The sequence below is a fragment of the Pelodiscus sinensis genome, chromosome 7, assembly GCF_049634645.1.
Source record: "Pelodiscus sinensis isolate JC-2024 chromosome 7, ASM4963464v1, whole genome shotgun sequence".
NCBI classification, from domain to species: Eukaryota; Metazoa; Chordata; order Testudines; family Trionychidae; genus Pelodiscus; species Pelodiscus sinensis.
Window position 1 is genome coordinate 62,874,144 of NC_134717.1, and position 20,982 is coordinate 62,895,125.

Consider the following 20,982-nt stretch of genomic DNA (forward strand, 5'->3'; position numbering starts at 1 on the left):
TTTCGCCTCCTGTCTGGTAAAAAAAAATTCAGAAAATACCAGACATCTAACATGTCCAGTATTTTCTGGGTTTTTTTCCCTGCCAGGAGGTGAAAATACCGGACACCTAGGCAACCCTATGACTCACTCAACAACTGGGCCCAGCCCCCGCGCCCCCGTCCCTGAACCCCCTGCTTACCTGGTTCTGCAGTGAAGTTGCTTTCTGGCTTGACCAAGAAAACAAGATAGCCAATGGAAAAAAGCCTAAAGTCCGGAAGCAAGGGGAAGCAATGCCTTCCCTGGGTCTTAGTGCTCAACCTCTCCCCTCTTCCTATCTCTATTCTGACTCTGCACGCACTTGAAGGGGCCATGCTGTCTTAATGCTGGGTTTTTTTTGCATAACTCCCAGGGTCTTTTTTTTAATCCCCCTCAACAACTTTGGTCTCCCCCTCTTTTCCCCCCCCCCATCAACAGTATTTTTTCTATGGTGTTTTTTGCGGGTAGGGGTGTTCGGTATTTTTGGTTAAACCATCTGGCAACCCTATCTGGACAGTGCTGAGGGTTGGCTGTCCCCATCCACACCCCATCCACCTGAGGCCCCGCCCCTTCTGGGAGTGCAGAGCTAGCCCCCCCTCCCACCCTACCCAGGGGCCTGGCAAGATTGTCAGCCTCCCTGCACTGCAGTGTGGAAACCTCTCAGCCTCCCCTGGCGGCTGCATTAGAATATCACACAAGAGGAGTGCCTTGTGAGTTGCAGGCCTCCTCAAGATGGAAGATGAGCAAGAATAATTTATTTCTGCTGAATTATTCTCAGTAGGTACATTTTTTGAAACTCACTGAGAAGTGACAATAGCTTTATCTGAAAGCACTGCCCCCCAACACGTCGGAACTGGTTCATTCCTACAAAGTGGTGTGGACAGATAAGCTTTTGGTTTACAAGCAGTGACAGATTAATACTTCTTTTTTACAGGTATATCTTTTATAAATTCAGTACCCTTGGAGTTATAATGTATGCATAATAGATGGAACGCCGACAATGAAATATCTGCATCCTAATGCACAGCTGAAGTCAAATCTAACATTCTCAGAGCAGGGTCCTTCCGTCATGAGAGGGGGAGCTCCAACTCACGGTTTGATTCAGAGTCTCCTGGCTAATAGCACTCGCTAAAATATCTTAAGTAAAACCTTAAGTCCCCTAACAGCTGTTGGGTCTACAGAAGCACAGCTGTCTAAACTTTATTGGCAGTAAATGTCATCCTTGCACACAAACAGTGTGCCTGGAAAACCCAAAGGCACCTCTTGGTCCATGAGTGCTATCACATATAATCACGCTCCCCAACGAGATGTGAAAACTGAAATGGAAAACGTCAACAAACTCCGGCCGCAGTGCGGACTGGGGCATGCCCGCTGACAAGCGTGCTGCAATGACAGAAATGTACTTTGAGTTGCAATTAGTAGCACTGTCATTTTGGGGCGCTCCTGCCAATTAATTAAGCCTGTCAAATGGAAAAAAACAGCAGCGTTCACATGATAATTTATATAGGGAGAGACGAGCCTAGCAATGTTACTGCTCCAGCCAACAGAATTCCCTTGGAGCACTTAAACCAAATAAAACAGAATGTAAAGAAGTAGCAGAGGGTTGGGGGGAAGAAAGTTAAACTGTCCTTGTTATAATTGTTAACTCTGATCGCTCAAGTAGAAGCCGGGCTGATTAAAACTCCAAACGAGCCCCTAGCTCGGTTAAATCTCAGAGTCCGCAATGATAGAATCAGAGGAGTTTATTCATACCATTAAGCCCCAGAGAACTTAATTGAAAGAAGAGCATAGCCCGGACCTTGACAAGCGGGAGGTCACAGTAATTGCTGCCGGACATATTTAACATTAAGATAATCAGGCCATTAATTACCCTTTGGATCATTAAATCAGCCAGTTGCAAAATGAAATTTCTGCCTCTATTACTCACTTGAGAGACCACAGGGGTGGCTTTTAATTTATCAGTGAGCTTGAGATACAAAGGACCAGGCTTGGGGAGGGAGGAAAGGGGGAAGTAGGGGGCTTGCTTCAGCAGAGGCAGGAATATCAATCCGCCATGCTTGGTGATCGTGGCAAATTAACTAGGTAAGATAACCCCGGCTTCTAAAGGCAGAAGCTGGGGGTATGTAAATAGATGAGGGCAGACGGGGAGATCAGAGCCTGCACACCACTTAGCAGGATAATAAAGGAAATCATCCTTGATTATCAGTGCTAATTTGGACACTGCCGGTAGCTTGTTATGCGTGTTCTGAGTAGCATTTAATTAATTCAATTGCTTGTTAATGAGGGAAGTGACATGTGGGGAGCAGATGCCACCCAACTGCAGATGGGCTCTGGTCAGCTCATCACAATAAAGACTCCCCCCTCTCCCCCTTCCTCCCAGAAAATGGGAAAGGTGTCAAGCATGAAACAAAATTCAAAAGGGACAAAACACTGACCTCATCAGGCCAGAAACTGTTAAGAAATAATAAGACCTGACAATTTTGGATATATGGGTACTAATGCTCCCTGAGGCTGCATTTGCAATGGGGCATCCTTATGCCAGAAACTTGAGATCAGCGTGGCTTTCCTGTGATCTGAGGAACCTACTGAACAAAACAAAGAAAGGTTGATTTGGGCACTCTCTACAAATTCAGACTCAGCAATAGGCCTCCGACTTCTCTCAGTCCTGACAGATTTGCCCTTTATCAATATTCACCCTGTGTATAAATAGGAACGAACTAATATTCTAAGCCATCTGAAGAAGTGGGCTGTGCCCACAAAAGCTCTTGATACCATCTCCATGTTTTGTTAGTCTATAAAGTACTACCAGACTATTTGTTGTTTTCTAAGAAAAAAGGGAGGACCAATTTAACCAACCTATAAATCAGCTTCTGGTTAACCCCATGGAACTGTCAGTATCAGGGGGCCAACACATCACCTGCAGTGGCCATTATCTTGGTATGGTAAGGAGATAGTGTAGACTTTAGGTTGGAGTTTGGAAAATAGATCCACTAAATTATATCTGCACAACGCTTTCTCTGAGACCATCTAACTCTGCTCATTTGAGAGTGGGGAATCAAACTAGATTTCACATTTTGATGTAACGGACAATTTCAGAAACTCTCAACTCCTAATTCCAAAGTTTTCAGACTGAATTAAGAATCTTCCCATGTTTCCTTTGAGCTCTGCCAAACAGGAAAAAAACCACATGATGTAAACAGACATCCTGCGAGGAACTCCAAGAGAATGGATGCTATGGGCAGCAACACATGATGCTAACTTTAAAGCTGCACTATATTTCTAGAATGCTTGTCGGCAAAGAAGCAGCATGTACTGCATAGAGGATACAGTTAGCTATATTCTTCCCCACCATCCCAAAGAACTTCAGCTAGGACCAGGCTGGACTAAAGAAAAGGCTGTGAATTTTAAAGCAAAAACTCCTCGTCAATCTTATAGCAGCTGAATGTGAAAAGTGGGTGACAGAGTCCAACATGTTTGTACCCACGTTCAGAAGTGCGCACTATGCAGAACACCACCGAACTCTCTAAGGTGGCTTATCGCTGCATCAGGAGAGCTGAGATTTCAGCTGAAACAAAGGACAGGACTATGCAGCACTTTAAAGACTAACAAGATGGTTTATTAGGTGATGAGCTTTCATGGGCCAGACCCACTTCCTCAGATCAATATATTTCAGCTGGTACACAAAGGTAGCTAACAAATGAGTCGTCACTCACGGTGCACACCTCAGTTCTAGGGTAAATCTTAAGTGGAAGGTGAATGGATCCTTCCATAGATACCAGTTACTGAGTATTTCTGAAAATGCTGGTCTCCATGAAAATAAGTTCTCCGAGAGCTTGACTGCCATGTATACTGCTTCTCTGGTGACTGCAGGAGTGCTTCCTTCTAGAGAGTGCCAAAAAAATCCACAGGCCTGCAGTCGTATGGGCAAGAATGCTGTTTGCAGAAAGTTCACCCTGATACTCTGCTGTAACTTCAAAACACTGACAGTGTCACATACAAAAATCTCACGCAAGATGTTCCAATGCTGATTTGAAAGGCCGCCTTGTATTACTTGCCTCCAACAATACCTTCACAGCCCTTTGTGAAGTCGGTTCTGCCCACCTACCCCACTGCTGCCGTCCTATCCACAAACCACTTCAGTATCACACCATCCCAAATCAATTTTTAAGTGTGTGCTTAAAGAGTATCAATAGCAATTAGAGAGGAAAATCCTGATTTCATCCTCAGATCCGGTTAATTGTTGCAACATTGATCTACTCTAATTTGACTTCTCACTCCAAATTAAACCCACATTACTGAGGGAGGGCACATCCCCTCTCCCCCCCCCCCCCGACAAAATAAATTTAATATTGAATACACTTAAAAAATGGAAGTTGTGCAGGATCCATACCAAAAAGATTTTTTTCTTTTTTTTTTCCTTCCTGGGAGTAATTAAAAGATGCTTTTCTTGACTAATGATCCCCCTGTTTAGAAATGGGAAGTCGATACTCCTTCAGCAGCACTCTGCTTCAATTTGTCACAATGCTCCAGAAGTTTGAACGACATTTCTCAGGGCTGCTGATAATTGCTGGAACGAATTACAAGCTTTCTAAAGCTGGCCTAATCAGGGGCCCAATGGACAACAATCAGAGACCAGCTGTTCACATTTTCTTTCTAGTTTCACAAATTCTACCATACTATTTTTTCCGGCTTAACCAAGTTCTCATGCTTACTAGTAACTCACAAGTCTTTCTTTCCCCAACATTTTAACAATTGTTCTCAACTCAAACTTTAGCTTGTACAGACTCTGGCTGCTTATTTGCTCAGGAAGGTATCTTTTTAGAAGCACATTACACCTGTTTTTCATCATCTGCACTGGTTTCCAATTTGCTTCTTGGTGCAAATAAAGGTGTTGGATTTGACATACGGCCTCTAAATGGTCTGGGGCCGGTCTTATCTCACAGACTGTCTCTGATCTCTCATGATACTGTAGATGTTAAGATCAGCAGAGGTATTCCAGCAAACAGCTCCCCCAGTATGAAAATGTCCTGCCATTGGCAGTATTTAATCAGGAGTCCTCAATGTTGGAACTTGTATATAGCCGGTCCCCAACTTACGAACGGGTAACGTACCAAACACCTGGTCGTAACTCGATCTGTTCATAAGTCGGATTACATTCACTACGTACGGCCACGCTGTTCGTAAGTGTGGATTTAGTTCGTAACTCTGGTTCCGGCTGTATAGAAGATTGGTTGTAAATAGGAATGGTTGTAAGTCGATGCATTCGTAACTCGGGGAACGGCTGTCTCCCAGACTGATAGAGTGTCTATTTCCAAAATGATCTTAAAACATAAGAGAAAGTATGCCTGGTTTCTGAGTCTTCTTCAAAGGGAGGTTTGAATGGATTGTGAAGGAAGAATTTCAATTAGGAGGGTTTGGATTTGATATTGGTTCATCTCAGTTTTACATTTGTATCTAAACACATTTACATGCAGCAAGAGCCGGGGCTAGCAACGCTTAAACAAGCCAGATACAATGAAATGTTTGTATAAAGATCACAGTCTTGCCCTTTACCACTTTCTGGGAAATGGCTTTTCACATATTCTTTGTTTTACTATTGACCCGCCCACAAGTCTGCTGAAAAGGACCAGCCTCTCCTTTTCCCCTCCCCATACTCTTTCCACAGAGGAGAAATACACAGGACTCCATTTATAGCCAATGATGCTTCTTAACATGGTGGAAGAACCACGCTTGAAGGACGTCCAGCATTTTCAGCTTCTCCTGGTCCAGGGTAGAAGAGACTGGTGAGAACGTCTTTACTACAGTATTTCCTAAAGATTTTACCTCAGTGCTGACTTGAGCATCCTTGCGTGACTCACTCTGGCCCACAGAGTACCTAACTCGCCCCCTCACTTACCCTACGGCAGCAGGCAGCCACTGGTAGCTTCACTCCCTATGAAACGTTGAAACCCATGCAACTGATCTCAAAACTAACCCTTCCTTGTGCCATTTCTTCTGTAAGTTATATTATTTTGGGAACCACGTCATGTCTGTTTCACACACGCACAGAATTTGGGTTTAGTTTCTCTTAGTTAGGGATTTTTTTGGGGGAAGGAGGAATAATCTCATGGGCTACGTCTACATTGGCCCCTATTCCAGAATAGGCATACTAATGTAGCACTTGGGAAGAGGCAAATGCGGGGGGGATTTAAATATCCCCCGCGGCATTTGCATTTTTATGGCCGCCGCTTTTTTCCGGCTTGTAGATAAGCCGGAGAAAAGCGTCCAGACTGGCGCGATCCTCCGGAATAAAGCCCTATTCCGGAGGATCTCTTATTCCTACTTGAAAGTAGGAATCTCTTGAAAGTAGGAATAAGAGATCCTCCGGAATAGGGCTTTATTCCGGAGGATCGCGCCAGTCTGGACGCTTTTCTCCGGCTTATCTACAAGCCGGAAAAAAGCGGCGGCCATGAAAATGCAAATGCCGAGGGGATATTTAAATCCCCCGTGCATTTGCCTCTTCCCAAGTGCTACATTAGCATGCCTATTATGGAATAGGCGGCCAGTGTAGACGTAGCCATAGACTTTAAGGTCAGTAGAGACTACTGTCAAAGTGAGAAGACAGGGTGGCTGTGGGGAGCTAAGAAAGTTTTCGCGGGGGCTACGGAGGTTCAAACAAGAGACTTTTAGCAGTGGGGAGGGAAGAGAACGGTGTCCAACTCCTCCATACTCTCTACAGGTTCTTGAACTGCCCTCATCACCCCCATGTCAAAGCACCTTCCGGAAGGGCATTAAGTGATACTGCATACATCACTGACATCTGTCTGTTCTCTCATCTGGGTGAGTCGGGAGTGTGGTAGAAGGTTTTCTTTTTAGTTACAAATATTTATACATATCCGCACACATGGAGTGCTATCTGTTTCTGTTCCAGCAGGGTTGCTCAGGCTTCATTGCATTGCGACCCTCTTCCGACCACAAAAATTACTGTGTGACCCTAGGGGGGATGCCAAGGTCTGAGCCCGCCCATGTCCAGATGGGAAGGCCAAAGTCCAAGGGCTGAAGCTGATGGGCTTGGGCCCCGAACTCCAAGTCTAATGCCAGTCCTGGCAATCCCATTACAATGGGGTCCCAATCTACTGTGGGGTCCCAACTCACAGCTTGAGGACTGCTATTTTAGAGACAGCTACAGGCAAAAGAAGTGTGCCTCTCAGTCGGACCAGAAGGTGGTGATGAGGTTTGTAATCATGCTTCATTTGCCACGTGATTTTATGGGCTATCAATGGATAATATGCATTACAGACTTGCCAATTCATCTGATCAGAAGATAGTAAGGTTCCTGTCCCACAATTGGGCTATGCAGCATTCAGGGGCGTGTGGGCTGCATGACACGGAAATAGGGTTGCCAGGTGTCCGGTTTTGAACCGGACAGTCCGGTATTTGAGCTTTCTGTTTGGGAAACAAATTGAGAAAATAGAAATGAGAAAATAGAACTGTCCAGTATTTTCTAAATCAGATGTAATATCGATTGTGATGTCATGTCAAGTGTGTCCGGTATTTTTGTTGAAACCATCTGGCAACCCTACATGGAAACTCACACTAAGAACAATATGCAGCCTTAAGCCTTTGTTGAGATAAATGGAGTAGCAATCAAATAATAAGCAACTAATCAATCAACTACAAAAGCAATAACGTTGTTCTAGCAGCACATGGGGTTCAATACACTATAAAGGATTCTCCATTAATATCCTCACACTCTTCCTTGATAACCTGCTGAGAAGAGACAAAGAACCAGCCTTGCCTCCGGCGTGCCACATGAGTTGGATGGGCCAGGTTCAAGTCTTCAGTGAGAGGAGAGGGACTGAAAGAAGCTGGAGCGATGAGCTTTAGAAAGGCCACAGAAGCTAACCTAGAGTTTACATGAAACCAGCAATTATGAACTAACAAAGATGAATCATCCACGAGTAAGACTGAAGCTACCTGGAATGGCAGACTGCCCCTCTAATAGGGCCTGAGCTCTCAGAGGCCTTCTACCATGTCCAAACTTAACTTCCTCACTCACAGACACGTTAAAGGCACACACACTCGTCATGGTGCCACTCTTATAGTTACCACTATGTTATTAATGCTAAAATGAACAGGAGCTCAGCCTCACCTCTTATTTCTGGTTGTTTCCATGTTCTTTGTGGTGGACCTGTTACATCTGAAGAAGGCCATGGACTTGGCCTTACATACCAACTTGCTCTAACGAGTCCATTTATTTGCGTTTAAGCTCTCAAACATAGATGCTGTATGTTTTAGCTCACCCGCCTATATAGGGGAAAGGTCTTGATCAGATGTTAACTTGCCCTAGCTTAACATACAGATTCCTTGCCTGCGGATTCTTTGCACTGCAGCCAAAATATTCTAATACAAACCAATATACCCATTATAATAACAAATAAGCCTGTGATATAACATAATTAAACTCTGCTGCCAGCCTCCAGGCTCTCCCAGGGGCTGCTAGCCTCCTGGCCTGCTGGCTCTGACTGCGCTTCCAATCCCTGCTGTGCCTCCAACTCCGACTGCCGATGTAGTGCCAGTCCCGACCATGTTCCTGGCCACACTCCTGGCCCTGGCTGCCAACCCCAGTTGCACTCCCAGCTCTGGCTGCCGACTGTGCTCCTGGCCCTGGCTGCGGGGGCTCTCTGGTCCAATAACATTCATGGTCCCATGAACTGTTTCTGTTGGGGTCCCATAATGTTCTTGGCCCAATGCTATTCAGTATCTTCATCAAATATCTGGAAGCAAATATGAAGTATGTTTAGATGACAGAAACTGCTCCAATACTCAACTATGGGGACAGGTCAGATCTTGGCCTGCTGAGCTTGGTCAAGTAGACTCATTTGACCATATGCTTTAATACGCTCACATACACGGTCATAAAATGTGTGTCACACTTACAAGGAGGGAGAAAGTTATTCTTGAATTCGGGGGCACCTGGAAGTTCTTAGAGGCTCATAGCAGATAATCAAATGAACATGAACGAGCTCCCACCCTAGAACTGCAGCTACTGGACCACGGATGTTGCTGGACCAGAGAGGTCCCACCTGTACAAACAAGGAAGAAGGGCTAGCCCTATAGGCGGCACACCGCTGTGTGAATTACCAAGAAACCGCTGACACCCAAGAAAGCCCTGTCTTGAGAACAAATAAGCTTTACAATTATGTAGCAGGTCCCATTGTGCTAGAGCACTGAAGTTGTCAGCCATGGTCTTCATCCCCTACCTCTCCCCAGCCAATTCAGACCCACCTGTTTTCTAAAGGAAAACCAAGACACCTTACCAGGAAGGGTGGAGGGGAAGAGGACACTACTTATTCCCATGCTATGCTTATTCCCAGTCTTACTCTCTCTTCCTGCATTTCCTTGCATGTGTCTGCAGTAGGGATGTTAAAATGCGATTAATTTACTAATCGAGTAGTCGATAGATTTTTTTTATTGATAAGGGTAGGCCGTTCCAGTGCGCAGTCTGGCTCGTGCCGGTTCATAGCATAACCTCCCCAGCTGCCGTTCTGCATTCTGCAGCACAGAGAAGCCAGTGCAAGGCCTCTTGCGGGTCTCTTATGACACAGCATACAACCCTCTTCCCTCCCAGCTCCTGCTCTGTATTTTATAGCACAGGGAAGTCTCTTATTAAAAGACAGGGACTGATCCAGGGTCTCCGCATGCTGGCAAGAAAGAGAGATGGGGGGGGGGTCAGTGGGCGAGGTGAGTGGAGCGAGAAATGCAAGAAATTAAGCAGATCAAGCAGGTCTGTGGGAGAGAGGGGGAATGAGTGGGATGGGGGAGTGAAAGTGCAGGAGAGGCCTTGACACACGAGTGACCATGTTGGGGCGGAGGACGAATGGGTAAATGCAGGAGGATGAGGAAGCAGGGAGGTACTAGTGATTCCGATCCCCTCTCCCTGGTGGAGTTTCTATGGCTCACCCGGATGGAAAGCCACCAAGCTGTGAGGATACGAGTTCTTGGCTCTTGCTAGACCAGTCAGCACATCTCAGATTCTGGACAGTTGTGCGAAGGACCACAAAGCCTTCCTCTGGGAAGGGGAGCTCATGCAACATTTCTGCTGTGATTCAGAGCAGACTTCTGTCCCTTCTCCTCCCAGACTGCAGGTGGGAATGTGAGTTGTTTCTCCTTCTTTCAGTCTCCAAGCCACATGATAAAGTCACCTAGCCGCTATAGTAACATCCAGTTCTCCATCTATATTTCTGTTCACCCCTCCAACATCAGAACCTATCACAGCACTTTTTTCCCCAAGACTCCATGTCCATCGTAGAGTATCCACCCGTTGGCTTTCTTTTGGGAAACTCAACTCCGGAGAGAAACAACTATCAGGCGAATAATCTGTTAAACATAAAATTCTAGTGCCTATCTTACAGCTAAATGGTGGGGAGTAAAACTTCAAGTATGATCATGATTATTTTATACCAGATGAACCCAATGAAATGTCCCAGAACAGGACATTCAAAACTGGATGATTTTAAGCTGTTTCTTGTGGAAAAGTTATTAAATATTTTATTAAAGCCCATCAAAAATTCAATTGTTCCATGATGAGTTGTTCCAAATTTTGAGAAAAGAAAGCATTCATTCATTATAGTGTATAATAGAGGGAAGTTAGTTTTGATTTAAGTTAACATTTCAGCACACTCTTAACTATGCTGTTGCTACCAACACCTACATTACATATATTTATACACAATCAGAGCCTGAAATGAGCATTTATAAATGTGCATATTACTGGGTTCAAATTAATTTACTTTTTTTAAAAGGGTAATAAAGTTACTGACAAATATAAAAGATGTTGGAAAACGACATCATGTACAAACGACATACATGAAGGAATTGTGTTAATGCAGTGACAGTTTAAAATAAATTCTAAATATGGAATAGGAGAGAAAATGAAAGCATCTAACCAAGCCCTAATTCAAACACTCAGAGAACTGAATTAGTTGACTTCACCACTAGTGTTTTCCTTTCACAGAGATCTTTTTTATGGCATAGGTTTACCAAGAACTTCTTTAATTTACTATATCCAGTCTTGCGGTAATCTTTAAAAATATTGTGAATTGAAATAATGGGTTGCCTATCTTTAATATTCAGAATCAACAAATCTTTCCAATGCTTCATTATTGAAGAGCAGTAGTCAAAACAACAAAACAGTGTTTTCAGTCTACAGTTTTTAGTCTACAGTTTTTACATAATGCTGATGAGTTAATAACTATTTTATATTAGATCTAGTTAAATTAAGAATTTCACAAATTAATTTAACCTAATAAATATATGCACACATATGCAGGATATACAGGTTCTGTGCATATGAACTTCATGGGAATATCTGAGTGTGCACATATTTAAATGGACAGTTATGTGTATAAATAGCCTGATTAATACACTGCCTTCATTCTCTAAGATGAACCAAAGGTGGCACCACAAATTCATTTTTCAGTGCTAACTAAATAATGCAGTAAGATATGGTTGACTTTGCTACAGTCAACAGAACAAATCTATTTATCTTCTGCAATAGGAGGCCCAGGTATAGATTTTATGTCCTTTCAGTAAATATGGTATGGAGAAACTAACTCCAGAAACGAAGCATATGCATTTTACAAAAAGTACATGTGCCCTTTTGTTTTATTCTCTGACATCCCGGACGCAAACACTGAGAGCAAGTGCTAATCCTCCATCATAATGGCTGATACCTGGGGATTAAATGGTGCTCAGAAGCAGTCAGCTCCACATGCTAGCCCTCTGACGTGTGGCACCACGACAACTGCAACACACGCACACCTGCTGAAGGCAACTTAAAAGCCTGGACTAGCTCGGCAAGACAGTCCAGGCTCCTCCTCTTGTCTGAAATCTGCTCTACTGAGACTGCCAGTGGTCACATTGTTTTCCCAAAGTCGGTATTCCTTAATTGTTCGGTGTGAATATCAGCTCCTTCATTAACACCCAACATGGTTAACTTGTTTTCCTAACTCAATGCAACTTTTTTCTAAGACATTTGCCACTGAGAACATGGATGCAATGCAAAACCAACTTCCGTTTTCTAACCAACCATCGTGAGAGGATCTCTGACCTAGCATTTGTAGATAAAATGTTGTATTAATTATGAAAACACACACACTTACCCATTATATTGACTACTTTACATACACTGCATAAGGAAATTAGGCAGTCTCATTTTGAACAGGTCTCTCAAAACAATCATAATGTATAGCCCCAAGAATTCAGTTATGGGTAAAAGACAACATCAGTTTGCTGGGCCAACTCATGATTATTAAAGGCACATTGCTAGTTACAGTAAATCATTCAGAGGGTCAGATTTATTGATTCAACAAAAGATAAACAGACAATACAGTCTAATGAAGATGAAGGAACAAAACTTCAGGGCTACGTCTAGATTGGCATGATTTTTCGCAATCCGTTAAAAGCATTTGCAGAAAAGAGCATCTAGATTGGTTTTGCGCAAGAAATCCCCAATCGCCCTTTTTGCCATCGGGGCTTTTCTGCACAAAACAGTTTTCAGCTGTCTACACTGGCCCTTTTGCACAAAAGCATTTCCGGAAAAGGGCTTTTTCCCGAATGGGAATGTCAAAGCATTTGCGCAAGCAGCACTGATTTTGGACAGTAGAACGTCAGTGCTTTTGCGCAAAATCAAGCGGCCAGTGTAGACAGCTGGCAAGTTTTTCCGCAAAAGTGGCCGCTTTTGCGGAAAAACTTGCCAGTCTAGACGCAGCCTGGGAGTCTTATATATTTCCTATTGCATCCAAGACTTCTAAACTCTGAGACAGCCTTGGCAAGTACAAAAGTTACCAAGCTCACTCAATTTTTGGCACTTTTTTGTGAGACTAAGTTCGGCATGCGTCAGGTTAACATACACACCTAGCAGTTCTAAAATATGGTGCCTGAAATTTGGCTCCTTGAAGTCCATATGTAGTAAAAAGCGCTGAGACCCAGCAGACGCCACTTGAAAATCAGAACACAGATTTAGATGCTTAAATATGTATTTGTGTGTCTAGATTTACATACTCATTTTTAAACTCTTACTCATGGTTTTGACATATGGATGCTTGTATGCGTTTGTTCAAAGGGAATAACAGCCTACCTTGTGGAGTCCAAAGAGGGTTTCATATGTCCTTGGCTACTCTCCTCCCAGACGCTGTTTGCTAACTCGTTCCCGATGGATGACATCACCTTGATGAGTTCTATAGGCCAGTCATCCAGGTCAAGTGACCGGACACGTGACAAATGTGTGCCAAGGTTCCGGTGAATTCCTGAGCATTCGATACACATGAGGGCTCCCAGATTCAGACTAGCCCAATCAGGGTCTACAGGAAGACAGATACAAGCAATCAAAACAAAAACTCCTTGTGACACATTCTAACCCCCTCTCAGGGCTCTTGGTCTCACAGCATTGTTAGGAAGCCTGACAGGAAGTGGAGGCAAAAGTTTGGTTTCTAGGGCTACGTTTACACTGCAGCCTTTGTCAGCAGAGACAATGCAAATGAAGCGCTCATTAGCATTTCTCGTGCTCTCATTTGCATAGTCTCTTCCGATCCGTTTTGCGGAAGAGAATTTTGTGCAAAAAAACCGCAGTGTAGATGGGGCAAAAACCTCTTTTGTGCAAAGGGGGTTTTTTTGCACAAAAACCTCTTCTGCAAAATGGATTGGAAGAAATTATGCAAATGAGAGTGCGAGAAATGCTAACGAGCGTTTCATTTGCATTATCTCTGCCGGCAAAGGCTGCAGTGTAGACGTTTGGGCCATTCCTCCCATAGTCTCTAAATGAGCTGACAACAAATGATGGAGACACACGCAAATCTCCAACGGACTAGAGGAAAATGTGATTCTGAAGAGAAAAGAAGCAAGAGGGAAAATAAAATCAGAGTAGCAGGTAGCTCAGGATGAGGTGTTAGAAAAAGCCCCTCCTTAGGCAGGCGGAACCATTTGTAGCCAATAACTACAAAAGGAAAAGCAACTTGATATTATATTGTTGTTGCAAACTATATCAACTCCCTTAATAACCAAATACATCACCACATATATATGATGCTTCCATCTAACACGCTCTGAGGTATATTTTCATCTCTAAGATCAGAGAGAAAAGTACTAAGATGAAAACATGCCACTTTGAACACTCCAGGTTTTAGTGTACTACAGGTTGGCCCTCCCTGGTTCGGCACCCTAGGAACCTGATCAGTCGTGAAGGAGAGAGTTTGCTAGACAAGGGGAGGGGCCACCAGCTGGACCATAGATGTTGCCGGACCAGAGTTCCAAGACCAATGAGGTTCAACCTGTAGCAGGAATGTTTCTATGATGGGGGAGGGGGGGGAGAAATCACATTCCCCCATGACAAAATTATGACAAACCTGGCAAAAGCCAGGAAATACAAAGTCATTTCCCAAGATGTTTCATTTATCTCACCATACTATGCTATTTAAACGTAAGTTATCTGAATCCCTCTTGAACATTCATTTTATCGGACGCAATGAAACACTTCCAAAGAAGGATTTTTTGCAGGTGCTTTTCTGATGTCAGAACTTGTCTACCTTTCTTTTCCTGGGAAATAGTATGGAGATCTGAAGTGCTAGTATGGCTATCACAAAAGCAAGCAGGAAAAACCTGGTTCAAAGGGCAGAATATTTTTATTCAAACGGTGTAAAATTTAACACCCGTCAGAAAATAGGATTCCTTCACCCATATAGAAAATTATTACTGAAATTAAAATTTCCCGCAACAGAAATTGAATTTTTTTTCTGCATTTGAAAGCTGCCAAAAATGGAAAATATTTCCTGGTTTTCAGCCAAGAAAAAAAAAAAGTTTTGGATGAAAATTAAAATATTTTCCAGGAAAGGAGACATTTTCCATAAACATTTGATTAATTGAAAACCCACTTTTACATTGAAAAAAGTAGACGGAAATGTTTTGAATAGCCCTAAAAAGAATATTTTAAAAATGTAACTCAAATGGAAGAGCAGAACTATTTACTAAAAGGTTCATTGTCATGCCTAGCCCTTGACTAAATGTTGAGGAAGTTCTGTATGACCCTTAGATTTCACAATGTAGTATACGGACACAGTAGTATTTTGAACAAACAAAATGCATATTCAGGCAGTTTTACTGCACTCAGAGAAATGGGTCATTTTTGTACACATATTTTATGTATTTCACTTGAGCTGGATGAGTCACTGAGTAAATCTCAATGGTAATAACCATAATAATGACAACAAAGATGCTTTAATAAACAATTGTTTTACTCTACGAGGGTCCGTCTACACTACAAAGTTAATTCGAACTAATGGACGTTAGTTCGAATTAACTTTGATAGGTGCTACACTAGCGCTCCGCTAGTTTGAACTAGGTAAACCTTATTCTATGAGGACTAAGCCTAGTTCGAACTTACTAGTTCGAATTAAGGGGTGTGTAGCCCCTTAATTCGAACTAGTGGGAGGCTAGCCCTCCCCAGCTTTCCCTGGTGGCCACTCTGGCCAACACCAGGGAAACTCGTATGCCCCCTTCCTGGCCCCGGACCCCTTAAAGGGGCACGGGCTGGCTACGGTGCCCGTGCCAGGTGCAGGGACACCACTCCTACCCCCTAATACCCCCTGGCAGGGACACCACTCCTATCCCCTGGCTAATACCACTCCATGGACCCAACCTCCATCACTTTATCTCACTTCTCTTTAAACTCTGTTCTAGTTCTAGCCTTCACAGCCTCCTGCAGCAAGGAGTTCCACAGGTTGACTCTTTGCTTTGTGAAGAACAACTTTCTGTTACTAGTTTGAAGCCTGCTACCCATTCCTTTCCTTTGGTGTCCTCTAGTCCTCCTATTATAGGAACTAATGAAGAACTTTTCTTTATGCACCCTCTCCACCCCACTCATGCTTTTATAGACCTCTATCCTATCCCCCCTCAGTCTCCTCTTTTCTAAACTGAAAAGTCCCAGTCTCTTTAGCCTCTCTTCATATGGGACCTGTTCCAAACCTCTGATCAATTTAGTTGCCCTCCACTCTCCCACCCTCTCTCTTCCCCTCTCCCACCTCCTTTTCCCAGTCTCCCCAAGTTTTGTTCAATAAAGAGAGATTTTATTTTTGACCACACGTTTTCTTTATTTTGTACATGAGGAAGGGGGGCTAGGGAGGAGTAAGTGGAAGGAGGTGAGGGAGGAATGGGGTACGAGCCCCCGATGGGGAGGACTAGGCTGGCTCTGCGGGCTTCTGGGGGTGGAAGCTCTCCTGCAGCCCCCCAATTTCCCCCTCTCCCCAGATGGCAGCCTGCGGCAAGTGCAGCCGGTCTGATGGCCGAGTGCTGTGATGTGCCCAGTGTGGGCACTCAGGGCACTCCAAGACAGGACTGCTTTGCAAGCGGGGCACCCCTGAGAACTGTCTGTCCGGGGTGGGGGTCGGGTCCCTTTAAGCACAGCCCTCGGCTAGCCTGAGACAGCAGCTCCATGCTTTAAGTCCTCATTTGATGCCCTGCTGGCACTGCTTCCGGCCATCCTTAACCCCAGTTCAGGGTCCACTTAATGTGGACATGCTAGTTCGAATTAGCAAAACGCTAATTCGAACTAGTTTTTTAGTCTGGATGCGTTAGTTCGAATTAGCTTAGTTCAAATTAACTAATTCGAACTAAGTTAGTTCGAATTAGTGCTGTAGTGTAGACATACCCTGATAGAATATATCCTAAAGCCACAATCCCATTCGTTTATCATACATATTCTTCTTTGCTGGATTACTGGCCTATGTAAAATTTACATCAAAGATCTGTGCAGAGCACGTTAATGTGCTGCCTCGGTGATATCTGAATGTGGCCCAGAGTTCTAGTACTCAATGTCCAAGCCAACAAGGACAACACTAGGGAACCCGCAGCATGCTCAGCTCCTAGGGTACAGAGCAACTAGCATTGCTCTCAACCCACCTTCAACAATCTATGAATTTCTGATCGATTTCAATAGAAGTAACATCAAACTTGTCTTAATTGCAAGGGCGTGTTGGCATGAACTGAGCCCTCTGAAAGGGCAATGGATCTTAGTGGAGTCTACTCACCTTTTTAACCAGTAAAAATGGATGGATGTGAAACACCTTTCTAAAGTAACAGGACATTTCAATGTTCTCTTTATACGCTGGCCTTCTCTCTTCTACATGCCTGGGAGTCTTTTGCTACCCGTCCCCCTCCAAACCATATGAGGAAGAAACATGTGGACTGGATAGGGCTGTGGTGGATTATTGAGACCAGTATTGTTCATTATACGGACTGGTGAAAACTTTTGCATTTTTGTATGAATTATTTTAAGGCTAGGGAGGATGCTAATATGATTTAAGAAGATGACTACATAGGCAAATTTATAAAACAATGGATCTATAAAATATCAGTTCAGATAAAAGCACAAAAAAGCAACAAACGACTAAATTGTCCTTTTTAGTCCTTGTACAGTTAAAAGAAACAAGTATGATTTTCAAATATAAAAAATAAGAATTGTCAAGTACCCTTTCATCCTGTTTACCAGCCTGCACCTTTTATGCTAAGTTCTAGCCCTTATATAGCCAACTTACAAACCCCTAAATGTAGGGATGTAAAATCCCATTTAATCAGTTAACCAGTTAAACATGACATTTAACTGGTTACCGTATATACTTGAGTATAAGTCGACCCGAATATAAGCCGAGGCACCTAATTTTACCACAAAGAACTGGGAAAAAGTATTGACTCGAGTATAAGCCTAGGGTAGGAAATGAGGCAGCTACTGGTAAATGTAAAAAATGAAGATAGATACCAATAAAATTACATGAATATTTATTTCAAAGAAAAACAATAACCTAGCTCTGTAAGAGGAAAAGGGGGTCAACAAAAACAATATGGTTCTGCAGGCACAGCCACAGCTCAGCCCCCGCAGCCCCCACGTTCCGGCCCCCTCGCCTGCCAACGAGCCCCCTCTAAACGAGCCAGCAAGGGGGGGGGGGGGGCTGTGAGAGACCAGAGCCGGGCATCGATGGGCCAATGAGCCAGCGGGGGGGGGGGGGCCTGTGCGAGACCCGGGCCAGGCGTCGATGGGCCAATGAGCCAGCGGGGGGGGGGGAGGGGCTCCGCGCGGGGGTGGGAGCGGATCCAGGCTCCCTGCCCGCCCGCCCTCGGTTCGGGACCCACAGGAGCCTCCCGGGCAGTGGCGCTGGCCCTGGGCGCAGCAGAGCTCCCGCCGCCTGGCGGCGCCGCGGGCCGGTTACCGCCGCTCCCTGGGCCCGGCAGCTGCATTGATGCGCACCTGGCATGGGGCCTCCCTGTAGCTGGGAGGCCGGGGCCGCCGCTGCCGCCGGGGGGTTTGCGGTTGTTCCCGGCGCCCTGGGCCGTCTGCTGCTGCTGCTGCTTGAGGGACATGGCGAAGGGGCCGGGGCCTGCTGCACTCGCTCGCTGCGCAGGAGCCGCCGCCTCGGCCGGTTGCTCCCAAACAGTGTGAGCCGAGCCGAGCCGGGCCGGGTAGGGGAGGGAGGGGGAGCGCGCGGGCAGCGGGGCGCGGAGGGATCCAGCAGGGGGAGGGGAGGGGCGCTGCATACCTGCCCGCCCAGCCCTGCCCGCTGCCTGACAGCGCCCCGCCGGGGGGCCGCGCCCCGCCCTGCGGCCCCGGCAGCCCGCCCGGGAGCGCTCGGGGGCCCGGCTCCGCTCCGTTCCGCGGCCGGGAGCGCCTCCGCGGCCGGACTCTTTACGGGAAGTCGGAAGGGTCTGAGCGGGGAAGCGGTAGGTGAAGGGGCGGCCGGGGAGCGAGGGGACAGGGGGGCTGAGAGGGTCAGGAGGGCAGGGGCCGGAAGGGCCAGGAGGGCAGGGGCAGGGGGGCCGGAGCTCCGGGCTCACGCATCTAGACCCGGCCGGCGGCAGAGACGCGCTGAGCCCGCCCGCGAGCAGGAGGCTGACTCGAGTATAAGCCGAGGGGGGCATTTTTCAGCACAAAAACTGTGCTGAAAAAACTCGGCTTATATTCGAGTATATACGGTAACTGCTTTACCAGCCCCTTGCCCACAGTGTGGCTGCTCTAACCTGGCCAGGCCCATTGCACTGCAGGCTGCTCTGACCAGGCTGGGTTGAGCCCACTGCGGGCAGAGACTGTTCGGTTCGGGCCAGGTGGGCCCGCCACACCACAGGCTACAGCCGGGCCCACCGCACCATGCTGCACAGTGGGTGGGGGTAGGGGGTTGCTCCAACCTAGCCGGGCCGTTGGTTAACCAGTTGCTGGTAAACATTACATGGTAAGTAGTAGAATGCTACAAAACGAATTTTGTATTTCTTTCCTGTAGTGGGTTTTTTTTTTTATTCTGAATTTGTTTTAAATGTAAGGACTAAGTTAGCAAAGAATTGCCGATTTTAATTTCAGAGGTGCTATTTTCATTTCTCTTTCTAACCCCTACTTCTAGGTAAGGATATAGATAGTGATAACCAGTTACCAGGAAGCATCATCTGTTAACATTGGTTACATCCCTACCTAGAAGTAGGGTTAAGAAAGTAGTGTGTGCGTTTCTTTAAAGAACAGCAAGAACAGCACCTCTGAAATTAAACCCATCAATTCTTTGCAAACTGTTAGTCCATATATTTAAAACAAATTCAGAATAAAACAACCACTGAGAGAAATCCAAAATCAGTTTTGTAGCATGCTACTTCTAGTGAAGGTTTTATTTTGCTTTGCAATATGAAAAAAGCAGAAAGCTCAGGCGAAGCTTCACTGCTAGGGCACAAGATTTTTTTTCCTTATTGGAGGAGGAAAGTAGCAACTTATGTTGAAAAGACATAAGAAACAAAACCATTTTTATCCCAACTTTCAAGGCAGAGTATATGATCTCATGTTTACTGTGACAGATGAAATACTGGTGAAAAGTTGGGTTGATAATAACACATCAAGTATTAATAAGAAATTAATGTGAAATAAACCTGACTAATCAACCTTCCTAACGAACACTAAGCTTGCAAAGGGATATGGAATACAATACTAAGAGGGCAAGAACCAGAACAGTGTTCACATAACCCTGACCAAAGAGAACGTGCAAGCTTTAGAAAGCCCAGGATAACAATTTTTCTATAGCAATAGTTGTACTCACCTTGTGCCTCACAGTCCACACAGTGAGAATTGCCTCTGATGTTTCTTATTGACTGAAGGGCCATGGCCTCATTCTGACTTGTCAGTCGGGACTGTGTACATTTAAAGAAACACACACACAATAAGAACTCAATGAAAAGGTTTAGACAACACAATTGTCAGCTGTGTGAAAAGCAAAAAAAAAAGTTCAGCTCAGGGTTGAATGAACATGATCAGGGAATTTGACATCTTTGGTTTGCTTCTCAAAGAGTTGTACCTTTGGCATCTTTATGTACAGAAGCTCAGGGTCTGACGAGCACAGCTCCCCATTTTCATCCAGAGCTCAAACAGGTATTGAGGCTCCCTGCATAGAACACAGGAAGTCTGTGCACTCTGAACGACAGCGGGATTGGGCAGAGGAAAGCGGAGCACAAATATGAAGCACACCATTCACAATCACATGGAAGGTGCTTTTTGGAGATAAAATTGTATTTATAAAACCCATTGGTATTGGGATGGATCTCTGTGCACATGGATGGTCTACAAAATGAACTGAAAGCCTTTTAACAACAAAAGGTCAGATTTATGAAGGTGGCGAGAGAATTGCCCATGGAGAGGTAGCTCAGCCTGCACAATAACTAAATCCTGCAATCTCTCCTAGGCAAAAAGCAATCACTGCACCAAATCATTGCCACTAATTTAAAGGTGAGCTGAATCAGGTCTCATATATGGCTATTAGCCAGGATGGGCAGGGACGGTGTCCCTAGCTTCTGTTTGTAAGGTGACAGGGGAGGGATCACATTGTGGTCTGTTCATTCCCTCAGGGTCCCTGGCATTGGCCACTTTTGGAAACAAGACACTGGGCTAGATGGACTTTTCATCTGACCATTGTGGTC

At 45.0% G+C, this 20,982-nt stretch overlaps 1 protein-coding gene across 12 annotated transcripts in view; it reads right to left on the reverse strand.

Annotated features, from left to right (window-relative positions):
• AGAP1 (ArfGAP with GTPase domain, ankyrin repeat and PH domain 1) overlaps positions 1-20,982 on the reverse strand; it is a 489,058-nt gene that overhangs the window by 44,616 nt on the left and 423,460 nt on the right. For all 12 annotated transcript variants that reach the window (XM_075934057.1, XM_075934053.1, XM_075934056.1 and 9 more), the window contains 2 exons: positions 20,109-20,199; positions 13,136-13,358 (listed from right to left, as the gene is read on the reverse strand). In XM_075934057.1, the coding sequence (XP_075790172.1) occupies positions 13,136-13,358; positions 20,109-20,199 (314 nt within the window). The remainder of the gene's footprint in view (positions 1-13,135; positions 13,359-20,108; positions 20,200-20,982) is intronic.